Source organism: Heloderma suspectum, chromosome 13 (genome assembly GCF_057233095.1).
Source record: "Heloderma suspectum isolate Gila_16-S chromosome 13, 16-S_ref, whole genome shotgun sequence".
Taxonomy (NCBI): domain Eukaryota; kingdom Metazoa; phylum Chordata; class Lepidosauria; order Squamata; family Helodermatidae; genus Heloderma; species Heloderma suspectum.
Genome location: NC_139470.1, coordinates 5,303,556 through 5,314,908, shown reverse-complemented (window position 1 = coordinate 5,314,908; position 11,353 = coordinate 5,303,556). Strand labels below are relative to the sequence as shown.

At 46.0% G+C, this 11,353-nt stretch overlaps 1 protein-coding gene across 1 annotated transcript; it reads left to right on the top strand.

The window, feature by feature from the left end:
* The first annotated feature begins 738 nt into the window (after nucleotides 1-738).
* On the top strand, nucleotides 739-9,618 carry PSMD9 (proteasome 26S subunit, non-ATPase 9). Its single transcript, XM_084820145.1, has 6 exons — nucleotides 739-932; nucleotides 4,255-4,357; nucleotides 5,864-6,057; nucleotides 6,208-6,309; nucleotides 7,620-7,708; nucleotides 9,130-9,618. The coding sequence occupies exons 1-6, from the start codon at nucleotides 816-818 to the stop codon at nucleotides 9,155-9,157; spliced, it is 633 nt and encodes a 210-aa protein (XP_084676271.1). The 5' UTR covers nucleotides 739-815; the 3' UTR covers nucleotides 9,158-9,618.
* Nucleotides 9,619-11,353: the final 1,735 nt, after the last annotated feature.

The following is an 11,353-nucleotide window of genomic DNA, read 5'->3' as shown; positions in this document are numbered from 1 at the left end:
TACCCACGCCAGCTGGCCTGGCACTTGGTGTTGTCCACCACACACCTGAGGCAGCCGGAGAGTTTGTGTGGCATGGGCTCTGCCCTCCAAGAGGAGGACATGGCTGGAAAGTTCAGGAGCGATGGCCAAGAGGCTCTTCAGAGCATCTGCCGGGTACACTGCTTAGAAACCTCTAAATCTAAGCGGATTATAAAAATACTTGCAAATCAGTAAACAAACTTGACTATTGTCTTTTTCTTTCCTTTTTCTCTGTTTGCCTCCTTTCATGGGTATAGCTCAGCCTTCCCCCAACCTGGCCCCTTCCAGGTGTGTTAGACTACAACTCCCAGCATTCCCCAGCCAGCTGGGAATGCTGGGAGCTGTAGCCCAACACATCAGGAAGGGGCCAGGTTGGGGGAAGCGTGGTATAGCTCTTGCTGCACAATCCTACCCCATTTTGTCCAACGTGGCTTACCCTCCCTCCAAGCCGGGGAGCACACGTGAATAACACACACGTGTGAACCAGAGCCACACACACGTTCCATCACCCCTCCTGCACGAACTACCACCGCTTCTCCGCCTGCGCGTCCCTTCCAATAGGAAACCAGGTATCCCTCGGCCCCGCCCCTTGCGCCCCGCCCCTTGCTTCTCACTGGCCAGGCGGCCACCAATCCCGCCGCTTCGCTTCGCCCGCGCATCGCGAGGGCTGGAGCTGGGCGGGGCTCGCCGTTTCCGCGATGACGGAGCTGCCTCGGCTCCACTCGTGACGCGTAGCGGCCGGGGGTCGTCGCCTTGCCCGGGCGCAGCTCCTTTTCTGCAGTCGCTTTCGCCCAGGGATGTCCGTGCAGGATCCAAGCCCTAAAGCGGCGACTGTCAGCGATGTGCAGCTGCTGCTGAAGAAGAAGGATGAAGTTGAAGCTCAGATCAAAGCGTACTATGAGGTCCTGGAGGATGTAAGCAATCTGGGATGATTTGGGGTGGGGGCGTCGCGCAAGCAGGTTAGCACTGCAGTGCGGTCTGCGCAGAGCGGGACTTGCCCTGTAACTCAGGAGGCTGCTCAATGGCGCGATCCTCTGCATGTTCAGTCAGAAAAAAGCCCTGGCTGGGGAATGCTGGCACGTGTAGGACTTTTTTCTGGCTGAACATGCATAGGGTCGCGCGCCAAGTCAGCCATCCCCAGCCTGGCGCCTTTCAGGTGTGTGGGACTACAACTCCCATCATCTCCAGGGTCGCAGGGGGGAGTTATAATCTAATACATCCGGAGGGCATGGAGTTGGGGAGGGCCTGTTTCAGTATTTGCAGAATCATGTATTATTTTTGAAATCTTGTTTGGGTATGTGTGAGTGTGTGTACGTGTGTCTGCTCTGTTTATATGTTTGTAGCTAAACTGTTTTTATATTATGCGTAATACCGTATTTTTAAGGTTTTTAATCTCTGTAAACTGCCCAGAGAGCTTTGGCTATTGGGCAGTATAGAACTGTATGAAATGAAATTATTATTATTATGAATTACTAGTTATAATTAATTATTAGAGTATTTCTTCATACAGTGCACAGTTATTTTTATTCTTATTTATTTGAAATATTTTTTGGCGTTGAGCAGGGGGTTGGACTCAATGGCCATATAGGCCCCTTCCAACCCTACTATTCTATGATTCTATGGTTGCCCTTAAAAACATAAGAACTGCCCTGCTGGATCAGATCAAGGGTCCATCTAGTCCAGCATTCTGTTCACACAGTGGCCAACCAGCTGTCGACTGGGAACCCACAAGCAGGGCATGAGTGCAACAGCACCCTCCCACCCATGTTCCCCAGCAGCTGGTGTACATAGACTCACTGCCTCTGGTATTGGGCAGGAGCCCTTCCAAGGTAGCATACAACAATAAAACTCACATAATGAAAAGAAAAAGACGTGGTAATAAAAACAGCAACAGCAGCAAACATTCTAATAAAGAACAAACACCAGCATACAAGAAACCCTACAACACACAACTGCAGCTACAACCCAGTCCAATAAAATATAGTCTTGGGAAGGCCAGAGCAAAGTAGTAAGTTTTCAGGGCCTTCCTAAAAGCCTCCTTACAGTGATAAACTATGCAATTCACTAGCACAAGATGTAGTGATGGCCACCAGTTTGGATGGCCTTAAAAGAGGATTACACATATTCTTGGAGGAGAAGGCTACCAGTGACTACTAGTCCAGATGGCTATGTGCTACCTCCAAGATCAGAGGCAGTGTGCCTATGTACACCAGTTGCTGGGGAACATGGGCGGGAGGGTGCCGTTACACTCATGCCCTGCTTGTTGGCTTCCTGTGGGCAGCTGGTTGGCCACTGTGTGAACAGAACGCTGGACTAGATGGACCCTTGGTCTGATCCAGCAGGGCTCTATGTTCTTATTATTCTATTGAATGCTATATTAATATTAATGTTATTTTATATAGAATGTTACAGCTATGACACAAGCTTCTTTTGTGTTAGCAGCAGCTGCAAAAACCTTTCCTCAATCTGTTTTTTTAAGTCCATCTGCTGTTATTAAAGGTTATTTTCCTGTTTAATTTTTCTCTTTTATTGTTAGAGTGTTGTTGTGTTGCTTAATTGGACATTGTGCTGTATGGATGTGCAGGTTCACTGGCTTAAGTGCCATCCTATACTTGTTGGATCAGATTTAAATCCCACTTATGGGTTTTACCCCTGGGTCAGTGGGTAAGGATTGTAGTCTTGCAGCCTGGTCCTGTGTGTGTGTGTTTTCTTGAAAGTGAAACCTACTGAGTCCAGTGTGACTTACTCCCTGGTAAGTATATGTAGGATTGCAGACGTAGACACTTATATGAGGGCGTACAGCTTTTGTTTACATAAAGTGAGACTCTTTAGTTCAGTTGGTTGAATCCGGAGGAACTGTTAGTTCTCAGCTCTGTCCTGTGACGGAGAAAGATTAGACATCCAGCCCTTCATAACTCCTAAATTACCCTGGTCCTTTGCTAGACTGATTCAACACGGAGTACTACTGAAAGGAAACACATGTGCCATTAAAAAGGCTCAAGAGTACGTGCGCTGAGTCACTGCAGAAGGCCCGGTCCTGAGCTCCACTCAGTGTCACTCTGCTGTTCCCCTCCAGCTCCATGGAATGTTACTTTTTTGCAGGGTTTTCCGTCCTGTCTCTAGTGCCAAGTAATAGCAGGATTACTGGGGTAGCCCACTGTAGAAGCATATGCTGGGTGTTCCTGTGTGAAGTCTTGTATGTGTGGTTTGGTGAAGGCAGCTAACAATGTAGGGTTTGGCTATAGCTCAGTGATCAGAGTTTTTTTTTTAAAGTAAAGCTTTCAATTTCTTTAAATATAATGTTTAAACCACACTATGTCCTTTATTGATCCCCCCCAGGTATCAGATATTTCAATTCAATTATATTTGCATATTGAAAATGCTTTTTAGATATTAATACAGTAGATTTAAAAAATGAGCTTTGCTTACTGAATAAATGGCTGCATGCTAAATTAGATGTGGATTGATTGCAATTCTATCTATACTTACCTGAGAGTAAGCCCCATTGAACTTGATTGGTCTTACTCCTGAGCTGTAAAGTAAGAGGATTCTAAGCTGCCACTTTTATAATAAGATAAAGGGCTGGTTTGCATGATTGACGCAGCCCGCCCTGGCTTTTTTAAGCCACAGTGGGTTGTGGCGTGTGTTGGTGGCCATTGTGCATAGTCAAGCTGTGGCAAGTGGTCACTGCAGCTTATTTTGGCGTTTGCTGTGGTTAACCACCCACAACCCAAAAACAGACCAGGGTTTATTGGTGGTTTATTAACCATGGCAACAACCCACCCTCGCCGGGTTCGCGTGTCAGAGGAAACCATGGCAACCAACCGCCATGGCTTGAATATTCACAATGGTGGCTGGCATGCACCACAACCCTCTGTGGTTTAAATAAGCCACGATGTGCTGCAGCGATTGTGTGGATCAGGCAAGAGAGATCCAGTACGGTGTAGTGGTTAGAGTGTTGGACCAGGGAGACCCGAGTTCTAGTCCCCACTCAGCCATGAAGCTCACTGGGTGGCTTTGGGCCAGTTCACCGACTTTCAGCCTAACCTATCTCACAGGGTTGTTGTGAGGATAAAATGGAGAGGAGGATTACATATGCCTCTTTGGACTTCTTGGAGGAAAAGGCAGAATATAACTAATAAAAATTAATAAATAAATAAATGTAAGATGCTACTTTATGTGTCCTTTTTGAAAAAGGTCTCAAAAAGGCCCTTTTATTTTCTTTTTATCCTGCAGCAAAAAGGTGTTGGGATGAACGAGCCGCTTGTGGATGTCGAAGGCTACCCGCGTGCAGATGTGGATATCTACCAAGTCCGGATGGCAAGACACAGCATCATCTGTAAGCAGCCTGTCCTTCGTTCTGTTGATTTACAGCCCCGTTGTGTACATATTTATTTGGATGCCATTGCCACGCGTTCACTGGGGCTTACTCCCAGGGACGAGTGCGTCGGATTGCAGCCTAAAGGTCTGGCTGGCTGGGGCATGCTGGGAGTGGTAGGGCTTTTTTCTGCCTAAACCTGCTTAGGATTGCGCCCTGCATTTCTTTTTCTTGGGTTGGGAGGGGGTGCTGGGACTTGTCGTCCACCACATCTGGAGGACACCAGGTTGGGGAAGGCGACGCTAATTAATTTTAGCGACCCAAAGAACTGTGCATAAATGCTGACAACCACTCATCTGTTTCAACAGAGTCCAGCTCTTTTCCACTAAGGTTTTTGAGGCACCTTCAAATTTGCCATCACTAGTTGCATTTCACTCCCAAGACACATATGTATTTCAGTGACACCTATGTATTCTCTCACATGCTTGCCAGAGATAATTTTACCTGAAGAATATTCATTATAATTTTGAAAGTGCCACGCTTGCCTAATACTGGATTTACAGTTGGCATCCATTCGTTGTTACGAATGAACTGGTGACATGGAGAATGTTCCATCCCATGTGACTGGGTGGGAGCATTAAAGATGTGAACAATGGAGAAAATTATGGACGTAGGTTGGGACAAGTTTGGTTTCTGCTGCTGTTTGTTATTGGTTTCTCCGGCTAGGGCAATCCTTATGCCGGGAAAGGGAAGACTTCCAGTTTATGGGATTTGGGCTTGTTTGTTTTTTACTAAAACTCTGAAATCCACCAACCTGAGTCACATGCAGACTAGTGACTCTGGGGACGCGTGCACATGCCCGTAGCACTGAGGGCCATGGTGCCTCTGAGCAGCATTCCTTTACGGTACCAGAACTGAGCTCAGAGTCCCATTCACCCCGAAGTCCATTCCTGGTTCCCCTTCCCTCAACACTTCCTTAGTTTCAGCAGCATAATTCATATGGTGGTTGTGAGGAAGCTTTTCTTTGTTTTTGTTCATGTTCTTTAAAAATGTAATAGAACAAAAGCAAATCTACAAATTAAAAAGACTTCCTCTTTACACAGAGCAACTAGGTCGATGCTTTGATTATAGAGGGTTGCTAAGATAACTGTCCAGTCAAAAAATGTTGTTTTTCCAGGCATGATCTCTGTTGAATTGATAGTTTAAGAGTATCATCCTCCTTATTCACAAAGGATATATCAGATCCCCATGAACTGATCTTGTTTGGCAGTACCTCGGACCCATCTAGTGTGGTGAGACCATTTTTCTGACAGAGCTATTTGCCATGTTCTAGTGTGCCAGCTTTGTATGGAGCAACCTGGCTTGGTTTTTCAGCCCCTCGATATCTTCTTGTTTTAAATCATTGGTTGGGATTGAGAAATCCTTGATGATCTCCTGGAAGTCATCCAGAGATCTACCGGCAGATCCCGATCTCCCTTCTGCCCACGCTTGCCTTTGACTGCGGATCCTTTTTTTTCATGCCTTCAGGTTTGCAAAATGATCACAAGGCTTTGATGCATCAGGTGGAACAGGCTCTCCACCAGCTGCACGCCCGGGACAAAGAGAAGCGGGAGAAGGACGAGGCGGATGCTCAGGCCGAAGCCAGGAACTGCAGCCAGGCCCTGCCTCAGCCTTTCGCCCGAGTGAATGCCGTCACGCTGGGCTCTCCCGCAAGCTTCTCGGCAAGTACCGACTCTCCCCCCTCGCCCTCAGAGCTGGCCCAGTTTCCCGCCTTTTTTCAAATTGCCATGTGGTGCCAAATCGCCAGTTGCTCGTTGGCTGCCTGAGGGCAAATGGCGATGAATCTGTGAACTCTGCTTCTCTCTCCAAAGGGATTGCAAGTTGACGATGAGATTGCCGAGTTTGGCTCCGTGAACGCTCGCAACTTCCAGTCGCTGCAGAACATTGCCACCGTGGTGCAGCACAGCGAGGGGGTGAGCAGCCGCCTCTCCCTGCAGGCCTGAAACGAGGCCAAGGGGTCTCCCCTTAGGCCCCACAAATGCCCTACAGCTGGTGTCTCCAATGCGGCACCCATGACCTCCTCTCTGGGCACCCTCCAGGCCCCCTGGCCATACTGAATTTTAGTTTATTTTGTTTCTTAGGATCTTTTCTTAAATTTAAAAAGGGTTTTGAGCTGGGAGGCTGGCATGCTGCAAAGGGAAGAGGTGCTCTCTAGTGTCATCTTTTTGGGGGTTCAACATGGTGGTTTAGTTAGCGTGGCATTGTGTTTCGGAGCTCAGCCCTCACCTCTGCCTTATACATCTTGGGCAAGTTAAGTTTATTTTAGTCTCGTCAGTTTGCTTTCTGGGAAATGGGCCTTTTGTGACCACCCATGCCCACTATAGCAGCCATTATGTTAATGGGAAGCCCCCCCATAGCAGCCATTTTGTGAGGGCACCCGTGATACTCTCAACATTCTGAATGCGCCCACTGACCCAAAAAACAGTGGGGATCCCTGGCCTACAGAATTGCACCCGTGAGGTAGGTTAGGCTGAGAGTCACTGGCTGGCCCAAAGTCACCCAGAGAGCTTCATGGCTGAGTGGGAACTCAAACCCGGGTCTCCGGAGTCCGTCCAACATTCTAACCACTACACCACCCTGACGTAGTGATACTGTTCCAGGTTGGTGGCAGGCAAAGAAGTCTTGGCCGCGCACTGGTCTTGAGCTCCCAGGCAGGTCTCTTCGAGAGTCAGCAGGTCTCCTTAAGGGAGACACTACTGTGTCTGCATAATACATTTTGAGGGTGGGGTTTTGCAGGGCTGCACAGCCTGGTGGCGTTCGGATGTTGTGGACTACAACTGCCGTACTCCCTTAACATTGGTCATACTGGCTGGGGCTTATGGGAGTTGTAGTTCAAAGCATCTGGAGGGCATCAGGTTTCCCACCCTATACTAGTGAATTCCCCTCATTTTGTTGCATCTTAAACCCACAAATGGGGCACACCTCCCCTTTTTCTCCAGTGTCTGAAGTTCTTTTGGTTGCCTCGCAGGTTACAAAACAAATTGACAAACCTGACTTGGCAAGATGAACGATCCACAGTTCACAACCCAATGTCAAACTATGGGTTCTCTTCCTAGGTTGTTCATGGTTAACAATCCAGAGTTAAATCATAGTGCAGGGTTTGCGCATAATGACAATCCACAATTCAACGACAACCCATACTCTGGTTGTCGTTACATGTAAATCAGGCCAATAAGGAGCCCTTGTGTGAGTTGTGACTTTTATTTCATTTATTTTGCCCCAGAAACCATTAAGTGTGACCGTGATACGAAGAGGGGAGAAACTGCACCTTGGACTCACACCTAAACGCTGGAGCGGAAAAGGGCTCCTGGGGTAAGGCATTTTAAAAATCTAATCTGGTACTCACGTTTGTACCTTTTGATACCCTCCTGTAGTGAATAAACCCAAATAACATCCCCAGGTTCTGAAAGCAGTCACTAACGGCACTTGATATCTCTACCTCCCCCTTCGGTGTGCATGGAACGCTGGCTGTCCTAAGGTGGAATTTGCGAGGAAAATGTGTTTTTCCTGCTGTACCACATGGGTCACTTTACTTTGTTAGAAACTTTGTTTGCCATGGGGGAGTTCCTGTAGAGCAGCTTTCCCCAATCTGGTGCCCTCCAGATGTTTTGCTTTTTTTATTTACTGATAATATTTATATACTGCTTAATATAAAAAATCTCTAAGCAGTTCACATATGAGTATTGAAAATCACATTTCAATACGGTGTTTAAAAACACTATTAAAATAATTCCAATTATGATAACAATACAAAGACATTTAAAATACGCCATTAAAAACAATTTCAAACTACAATAATAGTACAAAATAATATAGGGGACAGTCGGCCAGAGCAGCATAGAACTAATTGCAATTCTTTACAAGTCAGAGAAAGCCTGTAAAAAATTGCAATCAATTATATTGCAATTAATTGTATGTATTGGGATACAAATCCCATCATACTCAGCCAGCATGGCCATTGCTAGCTGGGAATTATAGAAATTGCAGCCCAACCCATCTGGAGGGCACCCAGTCAGGGAAGGGAGTTTTAGTGTTCCATACCCGAGGGTCCTTTCACAAGACCACCAGGTCCTTGGGAATCACTCGGTAAAACCTAGTTTTAAATGAAACTGAATTTACTGGTTTTATTTCTTTTAAACATTTTATATCTCACCTTTCTAGAACAATATCGGCGTGGTAGCAAAGCAAATCCCAAAGAGCTGGTAAATCCATAGGGTTGAATCCAGTTGTCCTGTTCCACTGACAGAAGCAGTTTTGTCAGTAGAACCGGGTGTGGGGGAGTGATTTCCCCCCCTGCCCCCTAAAAAAACTGCTTTGGGGGACTGGGAAACCAACCAGAGCAGATTTCCAGATGGTCCAGAGGGCTGCAGGGCTGGGGGAAATCCCATCATGCTAGTCGGCTTCTGCTAATGTAGCATCAAATTTATCCCATAGTTTGATTTATTTAGGGTGCAATCCTATGCATGTTTAGACAGAAAAAAGTCTTAGTTTAAACAGAAAAAAGCTGGCTGGGGGAATGCTGGGAATTGTAGGACTTCTTTCTGTAAACATGCATAGGATTGCACCCTTAGAGTTTTAAAGATCAAAAATGGCACCTTGAATTGGGCGCTTGAGCCTTTTGTGTCTGCCTTGTGTTAGCTGCCTTTAGCTTCTATGAGGAATGCAAGGTAGCTCTTAAACTGAATGGAATAATTTCAGACCGTCTAATATTTCTCTTCCCCCTCTCCCCCCAGTTGCAACATACTCCCTCTGCAAAGATGACTTCCAAGAACACAGCTCCCAACTGCTTGGTGGCATTTCAGTCTGGGTTGACCGCCGAAGAAACTTGAGTGTTGGAAAAAATAAATTAATTGGAGGCTTCAGGGCCTGCTGCCAAAGACGTTCGTAGTGTTAATGCAGTTTGAAACTGTGCTGGTTCATTAGGTTAGAGTGCCCTGCTCTCGTGTCATTTACCCCAGGTGTAAATTGAAGGTAAAAAAGGAGGCTTGTCCACTCTCTTTTGGAATTTGGCAACCAATTCTATGGCTTTCGTTCCTATTTGTTTGTTAGAGAACTTGCCAGTAAAGGTTTACGCTAGTCCTCATGGTGTCTTTTCCTTTTTCATTGACGGCTTGTAGTATGTTCATTGTCAGATCTCTGAAGTGTGCAGCGATCTTAGCTGATACTGTATTTTGTATTGTCATAATAAAATCAATCTGAATAAATCTTGGGGTTAAAAAAAATTGCGTATATGTAGTCAACTTGATTATGAGCAGCACAAGTCTACGCCTGTTTGTGTCCAGACAAAAAGGCTTCCCACAATCAGGCTATTGAACAATCAAGCGAAGGCAGTCCCGATTTAACAGAGGCGGGGCAGACGATAGAGTGGGATCTACTGGAAGTGCAGCAGATCACCAAAGTGTCCTGACTCCCAATGGCTTCAACAATAGTCTCTCTTCTTCCCTTAGACTGCTGAAATGAAGCAAGCTTTGGAGAAACCCAAGCATGGATTTTTTTTAAAAAAATTGGTATTGAGTTTTAAATTACATTTTTATTGTGTCAACATTGACTATAAAAAGACATTTAAACAATTTAAATTAAAAAACAATTCATGAAGTGAACTACAATCGATAAGAATTACAGAGGGGGCAAGTATATTAATAACCATAAATTCATCCATAGAAGTTCATCAGGGGTTTAAAGTATAGTTGTAATTATTTAAGGGCAAAGTGCTGGCTGGGGAATGTTGGGAGTTGTAGGACTTTTTTTTCTGTCTAAACATGCATAGGATTATGCCCAAAATGTATATTTCCAAACCTTTCCATGAGGTAATGACAGTTTTCCCTGAGACCCTTATTTGTTAATACATCCAGTAAATTTATACCATGTTGCATCAAACATCTCAAGTGAAAAGACTGCAAGCTCAGTTCTCGGACTGCAAACATAAGAGGGAACCTATGAAGCCGCCTTATAGCAAGTTGGCCTCTTGGTCCATCTGGCTTTGTATTGTCTCTTCGATGGCTCTCGGGGGTTTCAGGCAGGAGTTTCCAGCTCTACCTGGAGATGCTGAGAATGGAATCTGGGACCCTCTGCATGGAAATCAGGTGCTCTCTGCCACTGAGTTATGTCCCCAAGCAAATTCCTGGCCTAAGCAGGTGCTCCGAGGCACCCTGTTCTTTAATTCTAAGTGTATGTCTGCCACTGTTTTGCACCTGGTTTTGGTGGGTGGACTTCGGGATTCTAGTAAAAAAGCAAAGTTGCAAGCTTGCATCTGCCCTAGTGGTGGATGAATATGAATTCGTCAGCTCTGCTTTCTCCCACACTCTTAATTGTTTAAATCTCAATAGTTTTCATGGTTTCAGGGCTGTAGCCAGCCTAACAGTTCGGGGGGGGGGGGGGGGAGTACTGAAGGCAGTTCAGCTGGTTCGCAGGCCTTTTAAAGACAACATTGTAAACTTTAATATTTCTTTGTTAAAAAAAAAAAGGGAGCTGGCTGAGAAAGTTTAGGGGGGCTAATTCCCCTCTCCGCCCACCCCTGGCTACAGGCCTGGTCATGTTTATTGAAGGCGGTTGCAAATTTTGCTAACTTATCAAACAATGGATGGAATTAAAATCTCAGCCTTCTGCACTGGCCACACTCAATAGGTCTAGCTGTTGCTAGCATGAAGAAGACCGTGTACCATCTACTCTACCATCCTGCCTTGTCGTCATTAAAAATGAGAAGCCCGTCAGGGAAAAAAAGTTGGCAACCCTAATTCAGTGCCACAAACCCGTCTGAATCCACAGGGATTAAAGCCCAGACTTTTAAGAGCTCAGCCGGCCTTCCCCAACCTGGTGCCCTCCAGATGTTTTGGACTTCAGCTCCCATCAGCCCAGCCAGCGTGGCTACTGGTTAGCAATGGTGGGAGTTGTAGTCCAAAACACTGGGTTAGAGGAAGATAGCGCTCAAAAGCCCTCTGCCTGGATGGGCAAAACTTT